Source organism: Taeniopygia guttata, chromosome 7 (assembly GCF_048771995.1).
Source record: "Taeniopygia guttata chromosome 7, bTaeGut7.mat, whole genome shotgun sequence".
Classification (NCBI taxonomy): Eukaryota; Metazoa; Chordata; class Aves; order Passeriformes; family Estrildidae; genus Taeniopygia; species Taeniopygia guttata.
Window position 1 is genome coordinate 4,939,515 of NC_133032.1, and position 19,823 is coordinate 4,959,337.

Below are 19,823 nucleotides of genomic sequence, written 5' to 3' on the forward strand. Positions count from 1 at the left end.
CTGCAAAGGGATTCTGAAAATCAGGAAAGGTCCCAAGGGAGCCAGCCCTCACTGTCAGTCTTAAGTTGCTCAGTGTTTTGTGTCAAGTTCACTTTTGGAATCTGTTTCCTAGAAGTCAAAACTCCTACGTTGGAAATTTTGGAGGCTTTTAAAGTAGACTGGTGACTTTGAGACAGGTTTTGCCAGCACTGTTTCCAATGAAACAACAGCAGGGGCTTACTCATATTTTATGAACTGTGGTTATCTGTGAACAGAGTCAGTGCTTGAACCTCAGCCTGTTGTTCTCAAAGTCTACCATTTTACAAGCTTTCTGTAGTGCTCTGTAGAGCTTGGCTGTCAGTTCCATACTAGTGAAATGTTACTGGGTTTTCTTTGGGTTGGGTATGTTTTTGTATTTTTTTTTTAACATTTACTGCCTTACATCACTGCTTTAGCAACAACAAATATCTTGGTTTAACTCTTGCTGTGGAGGCACTAACCTTAAAATTCTTGAAGAAATGCTTTAGTTACAATCCCTGGCCTTGTTCATAAATAATACTGAGAATATTTTCCTGTATTCATACATGCAGAAGAAGATTAGGAGGTTAACTGTAGTTCCGTCATGGGTTTATGTATAGTTGTAGAGTTTTATGTTTTTGTGAATTGCAATTTGCAGAGTGGGTTTAGATTTCTTTAGTGTATATAATTTTCACTTATTTAAAAATAAGCCTTAGTTCAAATGTTGAAATAATAGTTCTCTGTCACTTTCTTAGACTTCCATGGGGCAGTGTTTTCAAAGCCTTTTAGCTGAACCCTCCAGGACTGATGAGGTTAGAGATATAAATTACTGAAGAGGAGGCATTTGGAGACATTTGGGTCCAGACAAAGTGAAAATCCAAGTGGAAAGGAACATGCAGATGATGGCAAAATGTGATGGTAATTTGATGTGGAACTACATCACCAGAAGAGCTGCGCTCCCTTCTACGGTGTGTTTTTCTGCATGACAAAGTCAGCTATTTCATCTGTCACACCCAAAAAAAATCCCGGAGGTCAAATGATTTTAGTCAAAGGCTATTTAATTTACCCTTGTCAGATGAATGGACTTCCATAGGTCATACACATAGTCCTGCTGCATTCTGTGCAGTTTGAACTTACCTTTCTGATTTTTCTTGGGTTCTGTTAAAGGTACCTGTGATTTAGGCACATTAGTTATGGGGGTGCGGTGGCTGCAGCCCATATGTGCAGGGCTATGTGCAGTGTGTCACTGAAAAGCAAGGGTGTAGCTTGCATTCACTGGAGCCAAAAAACAATTAGCTGTGACTAGGGACAATTTTCAGATGAGTGAAACCCAAGCTCATGCATTTTTATGACTATGCAATCTCATAACTTTCAGCTAAATTAAGACAGTGAGCAAGTCTAAAGTGTACTTCCCTTGTATGCCAATAATAACAAATGAGAGGCGTCTGCAGAGGATGAGTTTGATTTTGTCTCCTTTAGCTTCTCTGTACATTTAAAATATACGACACCCTCTGCCCTCCTTGGTTTTATTTTTATCTGTAGTACCACTTAATGAGCTATTAGAAATTAAATTCCTAGAAAATCCTGCTGGCTGCTCTCCATTGCAGGATATTACTGCAATACTGGTTGCTGCTGTAATAGCTAGGAGACATATTTTTGCTTTTAAAAGTAACATTTAAAATCAGCAGCTTGGGTTTTTTTCTTCAAAAAATGTACATTCTTGTATCTCTTGGCTTGTGTTATATCATTGAATGGCAGTGATTTACTCTGTGGCTGTTTTCATTAGTGTCACCCTAAATGGCTTCATTTAAGATGAAACAGTATAGCATGTTATATTTATCAAACTGTCAGATTTCTAATTAATCTGCTGTCTATAAATGAGGTGTAGACAGCAGCTTCAGCTGTTACTTAGAATTTACCTCATTACTTAGCCCAGTTATCTTTGCAGCCAAAACCAAATAAGGGAGGCGATCCCTTGGCTCTCATAGTCCTGTTTTCCCCACTTTTCCTCTTTTGCTGACATGGGGCTCCTTTGTCCATTTAACAACCAAGAGAGATTGCTGCTGCTTCTATGGACTCTGGATAATTTCATTTAATTTTCAACCTACTACAACCTACAAAAATTTTAATTTAAAATTTAAATACGATTAGAAACAAATTTCTTTTGGAGAAGCAAATAGTGTCTGATATTTGGGTCATTGTTTCAGTTGTCCTTTGTAATAACAGGAACTTTTTTCTCATGCTGAACCTGAATTGTCTATGAAGAGTGTGTTCTTCAGTGTGGGGTTATGCCCTACTGTGAGGTGGGGGCATGGAGGTGGCATTTCTAGATGTATGGGAATGTACAGCATAAAGTGGGTCTTTAAACTGGGGTCTTAAAGTGAGTAATTTGTAGCCATGGTACTTGTAAGCCTTCTTTAGGGCAATTGATTTTCAGAAATGGCAGAGTATTTTGCCTATAATGATATGAAGTCTCCATGCCATGTGCTTTTGGTGGATGTTGCGAGTTGAATCTTCGAAGGAGAAACTACTGGATTTTCCTGCCAGGCCAGAGGAGGAGATGTTCTGGCTTCTGGTTTAGGTTTCAGAATGTTGTGTTCTGTTAGAACAACTATTCAGGAGCATGAGTGTGCAGGGGAAGTGTCCTGAACACAAGGAATTAATAATGCCACACTGATGTAGGAGTAGCTACAGACTGTTTAGGTTGGTGGCTGCAGTCCAGGGGTCTGTTAATAAATTATTTTCTTCAGGAGTCCAGAAGTACAAAATTTGTTTTGAAGAGAGAGCAGGAACCAGAAACAGCATGGATACAAAGTCTTTAATTATCTGAAAGTTGTAAAAATGTGTCTAGAAGTGCCAGTTGAATTGTTACAGCTATTTATGTTTGTAAATTATTTGGAATTCAGTAAGTCTGGTTAAATTGTTGTAAGAAACTATTTTAGGAACAAGGCTGGAAAATCTTTAAAGTGTCGCTTTATTAAATTGATTGTGCCATTCTAAAAATGAACATAAAATTCATCTCTTGAGAATAAAGATGGTCAGAAGGATCTAAAATATGTTTGGTATTGTCTGATGGCTTTTCTCTCTCTTTTGGTAGTGATCACATGGAAAATATTTGTGGCTACTTAATGAAATACACCAATCTTGTCACTGGCTGGCAATATCGGTAAGTCTTTTATGGTGCTTTTTAGTAATGTTGGTGTCTGCAGCATCCAAATGAAAATGTTTTAGATTTTTTTAATAATACTTAGATTTCCCTTTTTCTAGTAAGCAAACTTTATGCAAGAATCTTACGGTTTTCTCAATGTAGATTAAGCTAATGTGTAGATGAATAATATTTGTATTAAGGCATGGATATAAAAAAGGCATAGGCAATATAAAGCAGTTAACTCATTTAGTGATTCATAACTATATTTGTATGTGTAAAAAGCATTAGGTTTTTTCTCCTTTTCCATGAAAAGTTATTGTATTTGTTTTTTCTGCCGAGTTTCCACTTTTGTGCCAAATTATGCTATCACTTAAAAAAAATAAGACTTCATTACTGTAAATTCAAACTCAGGCAGGCTTTTTCCTTTCCCCAGGATGTCATCTCCCCTGGAATAACTTGTTTTTTTGTGTCAGGTTACTTGTTCAATGCTGTTCCTAGAGGAGCACAATGGAACCAAATTAATGTTGGAGAGACAAGTCCTTAGTGTACCACACTGTGCCACTTGTGCTGCCCCTGGCATGGAGTGACTCATGTCAATATACTCAGCATTAAACTCAAGTGAAAGTTGAAGCATAATGTCCAGTTCCATTGAAAAAAAAACAAATCTGGGATTGCTTCAGTTTCATGGTTTTGCATCTCAACTCCTTTGTATCTGGGGCAGTTTTAATGTGTGTAGTTTAAGGATTTATTAAGCCCTAATGATTCTGGATATAATTTTTGATTCCCAAAATCTCGTGATAATTTCTTCTGTGGCCATGTTGTTCTGTTGTGCAATCCCTGTGCTCTAAGAAAAAAATTGCCAAGAAATTAATTTTTGTGCCATCCTGGGGGCATAATTCACATGTTTAGGGTTTTCCTGATGCAAACCTTTTAGTCCCAGTCCCATCTGTGCAAACTTGTAATGAGAATATTGACTTCTCCCAGTACCAACACCTGCGCGAAAAAAAAGGAAAAGGAGCTGGTTTTATTTAGTGTGTTTGCTTTGTTATCCTTGGAGGTATTTTGTGTTAAACAATGATGCTGGCCTGCTGGAGTACTTTGTGAATGAGCAGTCTAGACTTCTGAAGCCCAGAGGTACCCTGCAGCTGGCTGGAGCTGTCATTTCACCCAGCGATGAAGACTCTCACACCTTCACAGTCAACGCTGCCAGTGGGGAGCAGTATAAACTAAGAGGTAGGACCTGGAATCTTGACCAGGGGATCCTTCCACTAGAGAACAGTCCTGGCTCTCACCTGGGGCTGCTTGGCTCAACTTGGCTGCAGGGCCAAAGCAATAGAAGCTGGTTGGCAAAGTGGTGCCATGAAAAATATATGCAAAACTTCCATCCCACTGTTCAGCTAGAAATGGTCTGTGTTTATGGATAGTTCCATAACATTTGGGTTTGATGACCTTCAGAACACTTCATATGTGTAGAATGGGGTTTAATCTTCATGTGTACTTGTGGGAATCCAGGGCTTCCCTCTGGCTGCCCTGGCAGGTCTGGGACTCTGGCAGGGGTCAGAAACCCCCCTGTACAGAACCCCGAGAGACACTGTCTCTGATCTCTGTCCATGGAGAGGAGTTTTCAATCGTACAGGATGAATTACAAGCTTTGAGTGTTTGATAAGAGTAATAATTAAGTGTGACACGGGTGCAAAGGTAAAATTTTAGGTTTCTAGATTAGGGGTTCAGAGGGGACAAGATGGAGGAATTGGGTGTGTCGTGTCCTTTTCCTCCTTCTTCATGCCCTCCATGTTTCACTGTAGTGTTGGCATTTTTCTATTGGTTTAGGCTGGGGACACACTGTTCAACGTAGATGATAGATATTGGCACGTTATTGTAAATATAGTACATGTAGTTTCTGGTATATAATGTTTGCAACATCCCACTGGGGGCAGAGCCCGGCACACTGCCCTGCAGGACAGACCTGTGGCAGGGCAGCAGAACATGTTATAGATAGCAAGAATAAACAACCTTGAAAACAGCACAGACGAATTATGGCTTCTTCTTTGGCAACGGGGCAGAAAGACAGAGACTTTCTACAATCTCGGAATCACCAATACCCACAGATTCTGACATGTACTGTCCTTAAATTGTACTAATTCAAAGTTTTCTAAATCATTGTAGGTAGCAATACTGTGGTGATGCTCACAGAGAATTTAATTATTCAGTTTGTGAGCCACCTTATGGTGGTTATAAAAGCCCATTCTCTAATTTTGTAGGCTGCAGAAATCTAGTCTGATAACTTTGAGTATTTCTTCCCTTGAGAACTTAATGCAATTTTCTAATTTGGAGTACCTTCCTCTTGTTGTAGGAAAATGTTTCATGTTGTTAGATTACAGTATCTGTGAGGGCACTTACGGTTTGTTGATGTTTTAAAATTAATTTCATAACACTAAAAATAGCATAAAGAAAAAAGAAAGTATATAGTATTTATGTTGAACTTGACTTAAAATTATAGTTATTGCAGAGTTTTAGTTTAAAAAGAAATTACTTTGCACTGTTAGTCTTGCGATTTTTAGGAATGAAGCAGTCGTTTTTGCCCATACTTTGAAATGTCTTCATTTTGGTTTTCTTTTATTAGCTACAGATGCTAAAGAGCGGCAGCACTGGGTTAGCAGGCTACAGATATGCACACAGCATCACACAGAAGCTATTGGAAAGGTATGACTGATGCTCTCATGAGCAAAAATCTGCCTGGTGGTAGAAGTATTTGCAAATACAATTTCAGTGCAGTGTTATTTGAAGGCGTTCCATTTTGGGAATGTTACTGTTTTTTTTTTTTCTTTTTTTTTAACCCCTTACTTTTTTTTCTAAAAACCACTCATCAGCCCAGAGATAAGTTTAGAGTAAATTCCCATGTTTGAAAAAAAAAGTCCGCAACATTGTATCTGAGTACTGTTGTTTCCATTTGCTAACAATATGGTGGGTATGTGTACAGTGTATTTTCTAGAACCACCTGATTGCCATGACACCTGTTCTGATACCTGAATAAAATCTTGCTTTTAAGTTACAATCAGCATCTTATAGCTGGTTTTGTTGTAAGAGATAAGTTGAACTAATAGCTCTAAATGAAATTCCATTCTTTTAAATGTCAGCTCTATCCCTGCAGGATCTATTATGAGTCATTTTCTGGTGCTGTTGCAGATCAAGGACTGATCTTCAAGTCAGAGAAGTGATAATTACTGTTCAATTTCATTTCACAGATTGTTCTTAATTAGACTATAAAAGAGGGCAGCTTGAAGCAGAAAGTGGAAAATATTTAGCAGTTGCTATTAATGCATTATTAGGGCTTTGCCATCTTTCCTTGCTCTATAAAAAAATAAAAATTAAACTGTTCTCCTGTATCTTTCACATTAGAATATATGCTGGTTATTAGGATTAATTGTAAATGTTACTCAATATGCTTGTTTATTCACTAGAACAACCCTCCTCTGAAATCTCGCAGCTTCTCTCTTGCATCCCAAGGAAGTGCCAACTCTCCTGGTGTGCAGAGAAGACCCAGTCAAAATGCAGTTTCCTTCTTCAATGTTGGACATCACAGATTGCCAACGGGAAAAAGAGTTCCCATTATGCAGCCAGATCACCTTGTAGATGTTAGAGAGGTTTGTATGCTTTAAATTCCCTTACAGTTTTTTGAAAGAGCTGTGGTGTTATTTTAAGGTTGCGGAGAAACCTGCTGTTCTTAGTTGGATATATTGTCAGTAGCATGTCCTAAGCTAATATTGCACAGCTGTGTGAGGATATGTAACTTGTCCTGGCTAATTGTAGAAGTACATTATGTATATTTGGTGATTTTTGTACTCTGCAGTATTATCCTGATGCTGAAGGTATAACCATGTTCTGATCTTTGCAAGTCCTAGCACTACAAGTGACAAGGGAGTATCCTTTAGGGATTTAACATCACATACTATGATACTATTGTACACCTTTCTTCCCTTGTCAAGCCATAAAAGAACTGTCTAAGCTGTGCTTGTATCTCTTATGACTAAGGAGAAGTTGGTCATGAGTGATATTTCAGGGTGCTAATACCATTTTCTGGTATGCTGATTAATTTAGACAAATCGTCTAGGGATGGGTGTGACTGAACAGAGAGCAATTCAGATGCCTGGTTTTCTTTCACTATATGTTCAGGTGTAATGTATTTTGGGAGAAAAATCCAGAAATAATTACCTTTCCATCTTGACTGACAGAGCAGATGGACTACTGGTTGATTTTAACTTGTGAATATATCTGGGGTGGATCTTGCCTATCTAAAGATAATGCATTGCAAACCTATAACAACCTTACTGGTGGTATTGATGTTAATAAGTATTGTAATGTTAACTGTAATCAGTGTGGTGTGATACATTTCTAGGCAAAAATAAATTTCTAATGGAGGGTTTTTTAATTTAGCAAATAAAGATACATGAAGCGTGAATAGCTAGAAATTGAAATTAGACAAATTGGAATAGAAGAGTGCTGTATAAGGTGAGTCTCATTAACCCTAAAATATGTGGCTGAGCACTGTGGTAAGTTTCCAGTAACTGGGTGTTGCAGATACTTTCACTGGTATGGCATGCTGTCATTGTGCCTTGATTTATACCAGCTATTGAGGTGTAATTATTCAGGAGTTTACCCAAGGTGACTGCCTCTTTAAACCTTGGAGTCTGTGAATCTTTTCTCTGCAGCAGACTGTTCTTGCAGATGGGTAATTGCTGCCATCCTGTTTTTATCCTCTTAGAGCAATAAAGTCTACTATAGTGCTAATGCACAGACGTGTGAAGTGCTGCTAGGTACTCAGGAAAATAAAAATGTTTCAGAAATGGCTTTTTTATTTTTTGAATTTTCCAACACCATTATGGCATACAAAATTTCAGGGAGGAAAGAGGAGTGTGTGTGAGCTGGGGCACTGAAGCAGTGGCTTGTATCCTGTAAGTGGGATAAAGTGGAATGACTTTTCTTAGCATTGTGAAGAGCATAGGAAGCTATTCATCCTCTCTTGATTGCTACCAAGTTTGGTGGCGCAGCATGATTATATATCAGCTTAAAAACTTTAGACTTGTACAGATGAAGAATTCTCAGTAGTGCTTCTGAGTGTTAGTGTGCTTGCCTTTTTTAAGCTAAAATGCTTGTTGGATACAATGCCTACTTTTTTGTAGATATTATTAAAATACTGAAGGGCAGGTATGTGCCTGTTACACCTGAGCATGGTACAGTCTGAACACTTAGAAATTAATTTTGAAAAGCTATGGGAAGAGCAAGTTCTTTCAAAGAATCTGGTACATTGTGACCTTCTTTAATTTTCCCATGAATTGCACTATGCTTGAGTCTCCCTTGGCAGTCCCTTTCCCTTTAACTGCCCCTTGTTCTTGGCTGAATATGTGTTGTGATGCTGAGGCTTACGAAGCAGGAGGCTTACGAAGATCTTTTTGCTAACTTGCACTAAATGCAGGTGTCTGTGTGCTGGCAAAGTGAAAACAATAGCCTGTGTATTTTTCTAAGATTCTGAATTTTTAGTCATTGTGCTTTTCTTCTCCTGACACAATTTTTTTTTCCAGAGCTGAATGTATAATTAAGAAAAACCTTAAGACTGTTCAAAGTGTGTCCTTTGAAAGGGAAAATGTGCCTATATGCCTTCATAGCTAAGCATAGCATGGCTTGTCTTATTGTCTGGCCTGATCCTGGAATGAAGTGCTTGGGGCCTACCACATAGTGAATTACTAACAGTAAAGGTCACCAGAAAGATCATGGTGATTTGTCAATCTGTGGGGTTTTTGTGGGAGTTTCTTTTTAAGCCAACACACCTTTTCAAAGTTGGAAAAAAACTGCACACAGAGGCTTTTATACTTGTGACTGGAGAAAAATGAGACACATGTTGTGATAGCAGCTGGTGTGTTTGCATAGGCAAGGCTATCTATAACTAAGTGTTTTAGTAGCTTTCTGCCCTGTTGCTCTTGGTATATGCTAAGGCTGACTCTGTGCAGTTAACACCACTTTTAAAGAGCCAATGCTTTGTAAATTCACACCTTTGAATGCTATGGAGCCAAGCCCCTAAAAGTTCCAAGGATCACATACTATGGACTTTGATGAATATATGTTCCTTAAGTATTGCATAAAATCTCAAAAGCAGTTCCTGGAAGGGTTTGCAGGTAGAAGTACTGAAAATAAAGGTCAGATACTGCTAGGATTAGGAAGTAAGTAGTTTTTATTGTCCCGAAACCATTTGAGGTCCTCTGTGTGCAGAGGTGGACGGGTATCACACAACACTTGCACCACCTGATAAGTGACTGTTTTGTTTGACAGATGATGTCTCAGGCTGAGGGCCAGCAGAGAGACTTGATCAGGAGCATAGAATGCCTTCCTGCCTCCGGTCACCTTACATCCTTGGATCAAGACCTATTGATGCTCAAAGCAACTTCCATGGCAACCATGAACTGCTTAAATGACTGTTTCCATATTCTCCAACTACAACATGCTTCTCAACAAAAGGGATCCTTACCAGCAGGTGGGTATAGGTGCTCACAGAGAGCAGAACTCTCTAACAAATACAAATCCCTTCCTTGCAAAAATGTTTGTTCAGTAACACATGGGCAAAGGAAACTGCTGACTGTCTGGTTTCTTGTGAATTTTTCCAGACCCTAACTTGTGTTGGGTGGAACTCTGTGCATGTTGAATATATGTTTTTTAATAATTTATTCTATCAGGAAGTCTGTGGCAGCAGCTGCATAAATGTAACATCTAATTGTTGTACAACATCTCAACAACAGAATAAACTATATAAGGCACCTCAACAGAAAAGCTGCCCTTGGGATATAATTGTAATAGTGGACGGGGAATTTTATGACATTGCAGATTCTGGGACATATGGTGTCCACTACATCTCTGCCAAATATCATACCTTTTTAATTCTTTTTCTGGACACTGCACACCAATTATTAGTATTTACATGTGTCTAGCTTCCATTTCCAATTAAGCATTAAAATACAAAACTCTAAATTTGCACTGATTGTTACTAATACTGTTTAAATATCAGTATTCTTGTTTTGAGTTACTACCTTAGTCTAAACCGTGGTCTAAGGACAAGTGTTGTATTCTATTCTGAGGCCAGAATGGACTTGTAAGTAAATGAAAACTGCTTAAAGGTTTGGAAAACCAGGAAATCTCTTCTAATAAACAACTGACTGTCCCAACAAACAAACAAACCCCCCCCCCCCCAAGCCCTACTGCACATGGGTGTGGAATATGTGCATTCACAAGCAGCAGACAAATATGTTGCCATGTCTGCACAACTGATCACTTCTGTGCAAGTAAGAGCTTAGTGGAATTGTTCTACCTGACTCATGTGCAGTGTATGGATTCGAATGTGGTCGTGGTTGTTTGTAAATTCTTCTGCATCTTATTGTGCCTTTTTTCATGTGTTTATTTTCTGGGTTTTTGTGAGGTTTATAGGTTTTTGTAGGTTTATAGGACGCACATAAATTCTCTCCCCTTATCTGCCCCATATTCCTGTCATATTTCTGGTGCCAGCTTTGCCTGGGCATAATATTTCTGAGCTATAAATAATTTAGCTTCCAAGATGAAAAAAAAATATTATACAAAAGTAATAAAACTATATAGAAAGTGCATGTGATTCTGAAATCACCAGAGGCATTAACACAGAATATGTAAATAGATTTTTTTTTTCAGTTCAAAATTTCATTTTAAACACAAAAAACTAGATGTCAACTCTTGAGATATTTGTCTGAACTCTGAAGTTATGCTGAAAGAACTCTACCCATTCTCTGTAAATGTTTTTGACTGTTGATGCATAACTGTAGGAGATGCACATCAGAAGTATTTTTGTTTTTGGCATTTTCACATATGCCCTACTAAGGTGATTTTTTGACTTGTATCTGGGGACATAAGTAGGGTCCAATGGGCACCACTGTAATAACTTAAAAATATAGTTTTGGTTTGGGTTTTTTTGACAAGTGATGTAGGTTTTTAATTTTTTTAAACCATGCAGGGAAAAGCTTTAATTCACTGGCTGCTATTCAGCTGGTATCTGCCTGTTATGGCTGAATCTAAAAATACTTCTTGAACATGTCCAAATCTTGAAGATTTCCAGCAATATCCTGGGGGAGATGGATGGAGAAGAGAGGATCAGCAGATTGGATGATGCATTAGTGGAGCCAGAGTTAAAAAGAGACAATTAAAAGAATTCATGTGTCTTTCTACAGCCTTCCATCTCCCCCCGCTGTGGCCTTTCTTGAGGCACTGTAATACATTTATTCCTTTCAAGGATTGCCAAGAGCTTTTTAAAATGATATATTTTTAAATCAGTTTAGCTTAGATTTCTCCTCTTGACTAAGGAGGTATACTTCTGGTTTGACTGATGGAGCCCGGCTTAAAAACCAAGGATTAGAAATACTGCAAGAATGCCAGTTTGCTATAGATTGTTAGATGACCAAAAAAAAAACCAAAAAACTAAAAACAAAAAAAAACCCAAAAACCCAAACAAACAAAAAAAGAAAACAGTATTTTCAGTCTTCTGAAAATACTGCCCCAACTCATCGAAGTGTATTCTGAATCACAAACTTAAAGATGAACAAGAAAGTTCCACCTATAAGCTTTTGTGCAATAACAATTTGCAACTCTTGAAGAAAAATGTAGGAAGTGAAAACTCAATAGGTCTGCACTGTGCCAGAGAGGAAGTGCTGACAACTGTTTGAAAAGAAATTGGTGAAGACTGTAGGGGAGGAGGATGTCACAAGTAAATTAAATGGCTGTGCCTATGCAAAATACTGAGAGCAGATTTGTATATGCTTTTCCAGTGGAAGAGAAGTCTTAAGGTGGTATCTTGTCCATTCACAAGGATTAAGGCACAGCTGGTAGCTCAAATCTTTCAAAAATACCCTCTTAACAGCAAAAATTAAACAGAAAATGGAATAAATAAGGTTATTTTAGGTGTAGGTGATAGAAAATATTAAAGGGAAGCTGTTGGGTAAAATCAAGCTAATACAGAGGCAGAGATTGTGGATTAAATGCAGCCTAGAACATGCAGTTAGAGATTAGTGTGTTAAAAGTTACAGCTTAGAAAGCAGATGTCATGGAGAGGTTTTTAAGACATGTAAAACCTTTTCAAACAGGTGTGATAGCAACATTCTGAACATCTCATTTTTTGACTTCTTTGAAACTTCTGTTTAAATAGCTTTAATTTAGTGTGGTCAGGAATTCTTATTTCTTATGAAGTAGTGGATTAGTGAGTAATGGATGATGAAAATAAACTACCTGGCTGTGGAAAAGCTGCCTTGTCTCAAATAGCAAAGCTGGACTTCTCCTCTGTATTTTCCTGGTGGAAATGCTGCTGTTTATCTGAATTAAACTTACTCTGCCTGTTTTGGTTGAGGATGTGACCTAGTTGCAGGTGATAGGGGTCTGGAAATACAGGATTGTGTATCATATGGGAAGAGACCACAGGCACTATAGTATAGATGTCTTAGTATAGCACAGGGAACTGCTATCTGGTGGTAGAAATTCAGGTTTCCTAATAATTTCTGTGTTTGCAACCCAGCCAAGATTGTTTGTTAGTTTGTGTATTCTTCAGTAAAAACTGATTGGAATCACCTGGACATTTATTGCCCTTTGAAAAAGAATGGAACATTTGTATTATTAATGAGGAACCCGACCCATCCTGATAAATTAACTAGGAGTAACTAGAGATGCTGGAATCATCAGGTGGGTAATAGCTTTCCAAATCCTGCAGGTTTGGTTTTTGGTTTTTTTTTTTTTTTTTTTTCTTTGACAGCTATTATTTATTCAACAGTGTGTGCCTGCCTTCTCTGCAGCTGAGAAAAGACAAGTACCCTCTCCAGAGAAAACAGTGGCAACAAAACTTCTGCTTTATGTCTTTTTAGTCTAGAACAGAGCTGGGTTTTAGAAGCTGATAAGTGGAAAGCTGTTTTTAATTTTGGTAACAGCAAAAGAAAAGTGTAAGGGCTGCTTAACATTCCCTTGATACTGGGCTCCTCCTGTAGTATCTGATTACACCTTTGCTGACACCAACTAGTTTCTCCAGTCCAAGTTGCATGTATTACAGCTCGCCAGTCCCAGTGTTTGTGCTAATGATCACTGAAGGTGGTGTCTCATTGCACCAGCTTTGTTTAGTGGCTGCTGGAGGCATTGGCTGCAGGAGGAATTGGCTGCTTTCGGCTTATTCCACAAGAAATACTTCTTTTGTTGGGAGCTGCTGTTTACTGACCTTGCAGAGGATGAGCAAGCTTCAGCGCAAACTTTCCTTTGCTTCAGGAACGACAATCAGTTGGTTGGAACCGAAGATCTCCCTGGCAAACCACTTCAAAAATGGAGCAGCTCAGAATTTCCCAGCAGAGATAAACAAGCCAGCATCTGTCAGAGAAGAGCAGTCCATTGCAGAGCCCTGCCAGTTAACAAGGGTAAGGTAATGTGACATCCCATTTCTGTGGGGAATTATTTGAAGGAATACCTGTAAATGTTTCAGTCATATTATGTCAAAGTGATTTAACAACAGTTATTCTCATACTTGTGGTTAGTTGTGTAGGAGGAGTGAGGACAGTTGCAGTAAGTGAAACTCTACCTTGTTTATTCAACAAATTTTTGCTGCTTTATGTAACTTGCTGTCAAGTGGAGGGAGCCAATTGGGGTGGTAATACAAGGCAATAAAATAGGGTTTTTGCACTTCATTATTTACTTGTTTTAGATAAAGTGCAAGGGAATACTGCCTAAATAAAATTCATGACACTCTCAAAATAGGCCCAAGAAGAACAAAAGACAAAATTGCTGGTCTTCAGCTATTACATTTCCTTTCTTTTCTAGGTCTTGTTGCATCTGTTTTTCTTAATCTCAGCAACTCTCATCATTTGACTGCAGGGTGGCTTAATGCATTTGAAATACAGCTACAGTCTGTATCATTTTCAGCTAGTCTGTATCATTATAACTGACAAAATGGATTTGAATTGCAAAACACTGAAGTAAAAAACCAGCAGGGATTATGAAGAAGAACATGTTTTCCTAACTAAGCTAGAAAATCATAATTACATCCTCTTTATGCTAGTTGGTTTCACACAGTTGTTTGGCTGAGACTGTGTAACTGTGAAAAGATAATGTGCTGTTTTATCTCTCTGCAATAGCACTGGGCTTAGAGCAAAATCGAAATGGAAAGGATTTTTTTCAATTGCTATAGTTTATAGATTTTTAAATGGGTCAGAGTAGTTACTATAAAGTTAAAAAAGGATGAAACAAAACTAGGAGCTTTCAACTAAATCACTTAATTCCTTCCTTTCAGTAATTAATCTAGTCACAGTTTGAGTATTTAATGTATCTGAGGTATGACAGGTGTTGTCACTCCCCAAAGGTATTTTGTACTGCTTTATTTCTGAGAGCAGAACAGTTTAGCATTCTTGGAAGGGAGTCACCTGTGTGATACTGCACTTGTCATCAGGATTTGAGCCCTGTGTGAGGGCTTGGCCTCCTGGTTTTGGTGTTTGATTGTTGATAAATCTGCCTTGAGCCAGGGCAGCTGCTCCAGGACAAAGGCTTTGCTTAGGCATATTGCTGCCTTCCTGTGGCATTCCGTGCCTCTCCCCTCTGCCTCCCTCCAGCTGTTTGTCCCAGGAGGATGCAGCTCAGAGCCCTAGCAATGCCAGCATCCTTCCTGCCTGAAGTGTTTGGCTTTCTGCTTGTGCTGTGGTGGTTGTTAAAACAGTGCAGATGTAATTTCTAGTCTGTGGGTTTTAATTACACAGACACGGCACCTGCAGTGTGTGTATGTGTGGGGTTTTGTTATTTTATTGAAACGACTCCAAGCTACTTTTTTCTTTCACTGTTACATATTCGCACTCACTGCAACATGATAGTGCTAGTGAAGCACAGCTTGTAGGTACCAGGCATGACTGTAATCTTGGAACTCAGAACTACAGTGTGATACAGCCTTTGGAGTAGTGACAACAACGCTGGAAAGGCTGAAGTATTGTGGCGGTGGAAGGGGTTATTGAGGTGGTTGGAATTGCTGCTAGCTTTTGGTTTGCTCTTTCTGTGTATGTGTTACGTGCTTGACATTCTGTGAACTCACAAAACTTACAGGAATTTCTTTAAAGCTTTTTCCTTTTTTTTTCCGTGACCCATATGAGAGAGGGTGAGAAATTTGAGCCTGAATCTTCCAGATGGAATCTGCACTGAGTTATCTTCATATCCATTCAAATTCTTCAGCTGTTGTTTATCTTGGGAGTAGATTCCATTGTGTAGCTCTCTACAGGGGTTTATTTAGTTTTTTTTCATACATAGGCAGTTAAACACATTATGAAGTCCTTTTTGAATACTGTCTGACCAGTTACATCTTTGAGCAAAGTTTATGGCTCTTATTCCAGGAACCTGAAGAAATAAATACAGATGAGGAGCTGGAGGATATCTGTGATGATAAAGAAGATGACCTAGGAGCAGTGGAAGAGCAGCGCAGCGTTATCTTGCATCTTTTGTCTCAGCTGAAACTTGGCATGGACTTAACAAGAGTAAGTAACTGAAGTGTGAAAATTGGCTGCAGTAAAAGTGAAGTATCATTTAAAACTCAACCCCTGTATTGAATCCCTATATTGACTATTGAGTTTAGTATGAAATTTTGGCCAGTAGCAACATCAGGTTCCAATACCTGATATCCCAGAGTGAGGCAGGTTTAGGTGAAATGTGCTGACTCTGTATTTTCTGTTACCTTCTCCTTGTGTTTTCCACTGTGTTTTTGTTGCCTTTTCTGTAATGGCCTATCTTCTTTCCAGTGTTTGAACCTTAGTCTTTTCATGCTGTTTTCTTCAGCCTTCTCATTTTTTTTTTTTTCTGCTTTCTTTCCATGGTCTCTTTTCTATCTTAATAATGCTTTTTCATGCAACTTGTATAACGCTACACCTGTGTCCATGCTGCTTCTGAAAAGAAGTTTTCTTTTGGTTCCCCCTTATCTATCTTTAGGTGTCTGTTTAAGCCTCTTTCCTGTTCTCATTTCTGTGTTTGCTCACAAGCAGGCAAGAACAAAGCTACGCTGGAGGGAATTGGATTTAACACTCGAGTGCAGATCTCAAAAGCAAGCAGCTTGAAAAAATTAACAGTCAGGTGCTGTTAGACAACTTGGGCAGCAAATCTGGGAAAATCAGGCTACTACCAGCTTGTGTTCAATTCATTCTTGTAAAGATTTCTTGCCATAAGCACTAGGCACTTGGAAATAAAAAAATGGATTTTACAGTAGCATGGAATGAGGAAAACACTCTCTTTCAGAATTATGTATTATTATTTTCTTTAAACCTATGTTTTTTGAGCACTAGCTACATAGACCCTAGAAACACTTGTATTTTGCAGCTTATGTTTCACAGCTTGGGAGGGAAGATGAAAATATGGTTTTAACAGGCCCTACTGTTTGTGGGTCAGACATAAACACCTGCTGCTTAAGGAGGAACTGATTAAGTCATTCCATCACTTATATTGAAGGTCGGATTTAGGGTATCTTTTGCTCTTTTGAAACAAATTGTTGAGCCTGTCTCCCAGTTGTGACTTGGCTGTGTGGGAGAGTTGTGTGTATTTCAGAGGAGGCAAGCACTGCAGTGGACAAACCTGACTTCAAAACAGGTAATGAAGTTGTTAGAATTATACTTAACTCAGTATCAGGGTACTGAAGTGAAAACCCACTTAATACTCAAGGTTAGTGTTGCAACAACATGGCAAGTGTATTCAGTTTAACTTGAATGTCTATTAAGTCTTAGGTCTGTGCTTTTTCTCTTTGAAAAAGAAATTTAAATGGATTTACATCTGATTTCAACGGATTGTCTTGATCCCATGGTTGAGATACTTCGTGTTGCTGTTTACCACAGTTAGTTATGTAAGTTTAGCTAGGTGAGGCTTGTTCCTACTGCAGAGAAGGAAAACACTGATGATATCCACAGCCTTTCACTCTAGGGGATTGCCCTTGGCTCAGGAAGGACAGGATTGCTGGTTTTTATAGTGTTGAATGTAACTGTAAGAGTATAAGGTACCTCTGCTCAGAGGCACAGGATCAACCCATCCTGTGCTGCTTCTCATGGATGCTTGTCCTAGTTGCTATGTGGAGAGAGATTCTGCAAGCCCTCCAGAGCTGGCATAGCTTCCCATAGCTATATACCCATAGCTTTCTTCTCCATTAGACCATACCTTTCCTAACTTCTGCTCTGAACCTTCTTTGCTGTAGTTTGAGTTCCTTCATGCTTGTTTTCTCTTTCACAGATATATGGGACACATTATCTCTTTGCAGCTCTTTCATGGTTTTGGGTATTTCTACCTGATGCTCAGTTCCTTTCAATCTCTTTAGTCCTACTTGTACTTGCTGGGCTTTTTTCTCCTTGTGAATTGCTTTTCTGGAACTTCCAAACACTGTATTTTTCTCACATCTTACAAGAGGAACAAGAAAGTGCACTCTGAAAGTGTGGTGTCCCAAACAGGACAGAATCCTCCTACCAAGGACTTCTGTTATAAAACTCCTGTCTCTATTTTCCTTACTGGATGCTTTTGGCTTATGGCTTTTCTTTTATTTTCAGGTGGTTCTCCCCACTTTCATTCTGGAGAAGCGGTCGTTGCTGGAGATGTACGCGGACTTCATGTCCCACCCCGACCTCTTTGTTGCCATCACGAACGGCAGCAGCCCCGAGGAGAGGATGATCCGCTTTGTGGAGTATTACCTCACCTCCTTCCACGAGGGCCGCAAGGGAGCCATTGCCAAGAAGCCCTACAACCCCATCATCGGGGAGACCTTCCACTGCTCCTGGAGGATGCCCAAGAGCAACGTGGCCACCGAAGCTGGCACCAACTCCTCTGCTCACTCTCCCTTGGAGCAAGTAACTCTGCCTAAAGATCCCGAAGGGCAAGTGGAGCCGGACTATTACACAGTGAAATTCGTAGCTGAGCAAGTGTCCCATCATCCCCCCGTCTCAGGGTTTTATGCCGAGTGTGTAGAGAAGAACATGTGTGTCAATGCCCACGTCTGGACAAAAAGCAAATTCCTAGGAATGTCAATAGGAGTGACAATGGTTGGCGAGGGTAAGTGTAAATTCTGTCCTTTGTTCATTTTAGAAGGTTGTTAAAATACTATTAATTTGATAGTAAATTTGATGTTATTTTCAAAAGCTACAGGTTGTCATTGTATGCAGCAAATTTTCATATGGAAGGCAAAAATAGAAAGGTTTATGCTTTGCCAAAAATCAGGATTATATTTCAAAATAAAATATTGGCTTCTAAGCCAAAGGTCAGTTACTGTGAAGTAAACTGATATTTATGAATTAATTTGCATCAGACATTTATTAAATAGAAGTGTTGTTGCATTTCTCTGTATTGCACTTAATATTCCTATGCGCATTTTGATTTTCTTTTACTAGAAAACTTGGATCCTTCAGAGACAGAGAAGGGTAATTGCCCCCAAATTATAATTTACCTTTAGTAATTAGTATTTACTGAACAAGGTGAGACAGCCTCTCCCACTCTGTGTCCCCTGTGTATTTTTGTCCAGTACCTGGGGATTCCAGGCACTTGCATATAAACTACACTCTGGACAAGGGAATGACCAAGGGAATGCCAGGGTATGTGAAAGGCACATCTTTGACTATTCTGAAGTTGTTACCTCTTGTAGGACCTTTCTCAAATCATAACATTTTTCAGAATTTCCCATGTTGTTTGTGCTGATCCAGGCACCCAGGGGTACTGTGCTTCAGAGGTGTGGGCTGGGGCAGGCAGCAGTTAAATGTTGTCTGTTTTCTTGTAAGGGTAAGAGGGAGATCTTGTGCTTTTGGTTTCTTTATAGGAATCAATCCCACTAGTCTTAAAACACAAAGAAATATTGTAGTATTTAATGAGATTGTTGACGTTTATTGCAAAAGTTGCTGTCAGGAAGGAGCTGGTTTTATCTTGGCAGAGTGGTGCAGTAAGGAGAATTTTCTCTGCTTCCTGCCTTCAGATTGGGTAAGGTGTATTATAGAAAGGAAAAGCAGGAGTATTAGCCTTCCTCGGGATCTGCAGTTCAGGAAATTAATGTGTTATTTCCTTTTGTCAGCATAAGTCTTGTCTTGCTGTGCTCCAGAGCCATCAGCAACAAAGTGGCCAGCCCTTATATGCACTACTGAAAAGTGTGTGCATAGCATGGGATTGTACTTTATAGAACAGTATTATTGAGATAAATGTCTTTTCCCAAAAGAGACTTAAATGCATATTACTCAAATTAGTAATATGTTAGTAAAAACATTTGTATCTAGAATCTAATAAATGTCAGTCTTTTGTGAGTTTTTTAATTTTCTTTTTTTGTATGAGGGGTTATGAGGAAAAGTAGGCTGATGTAATATTGGCTATTTGTTTCAACAGCTTTGTTTGGCGTTTTCTGAAATTGTACTAGTTTACGGATTCTTGTATTTCTTCACACAGGTGTTTTACATCTCTTGGAACACGGGGAAGAATACACCTTCTCTCTGCCCTGTGCATATGCCCGCTCAATTTTAACTGTTCCTTGGGTAGAGCTGGGAGGAAAAGTCAACATTAGCTGTGCAAAAACTGGGTATTCTGCAAGTATTAACTTTCATACCAAGCCCTTCTACGGTGGCAAGTTGCATCGGTGAGAACATTTTGTTTGTTCGAAATGAAACAGATC

The 19,823-nt window shown here is 38.9% G+C and overlaps 1 protein-coding gene across 3 annotated transcripts in view; it reads left to right on the forward strand.

The window, feature by feature from the left end:
• OSBPL11 (oxysterol binding protein like 11) overlaps positions 1 to 19,823 on the forward strand; it is a 62,337-nt gene that overhangs the window by 35,724 nt on the left and 6,790 nt on the right. For 2 of the 3 annotated variants that reach the window (XM_072931982.1, XM_041717302.2), the window contains exons 2-10: positions 3,095 to 3,163; positions 4,203 to 4,378; positions 5,769 to 5,848; positions 6,607 to 6,789; positions 9,470 to 9,671; positions 13,454 to 13,599; positions 15,550 to 15,690; positions 17,731 to 18,229; positions 19,601 to 19,787. In XM_072931982.1, the coding sequence (XP_072788083.1) occupies positions 3,102 to 3,163; positions 4,203 to 4,378; positions 5,769 to 5,848; positions 6,607 to 6,789; positions 9,470 to 9,671; positions 13,454 to 13,599; positions 15,550 to 15,690; positions 17,731 to 18,229; positions 19,601 to 19,787 (1,676 nt within the window). In that variant the 5' untranslated portion in view covers positions 3,095 to 3,101. Of the gene's footprint in view, positions 1 to 3,094; positions 3,164 to 4,202; positions 4,379 to 5,768; positions 5,849 to 6,606; positions 6,790 to 9,469; positions 9,672 to 13,453; positions 13,600 to 15,549; positions 15,691 to 17,730; positions 18,230 to 19,600; positions 19,788 to 19,823 lie in introns of those variants that run through there. The other variant, XM_030277109.4, reaches the window with a different exon arrangement.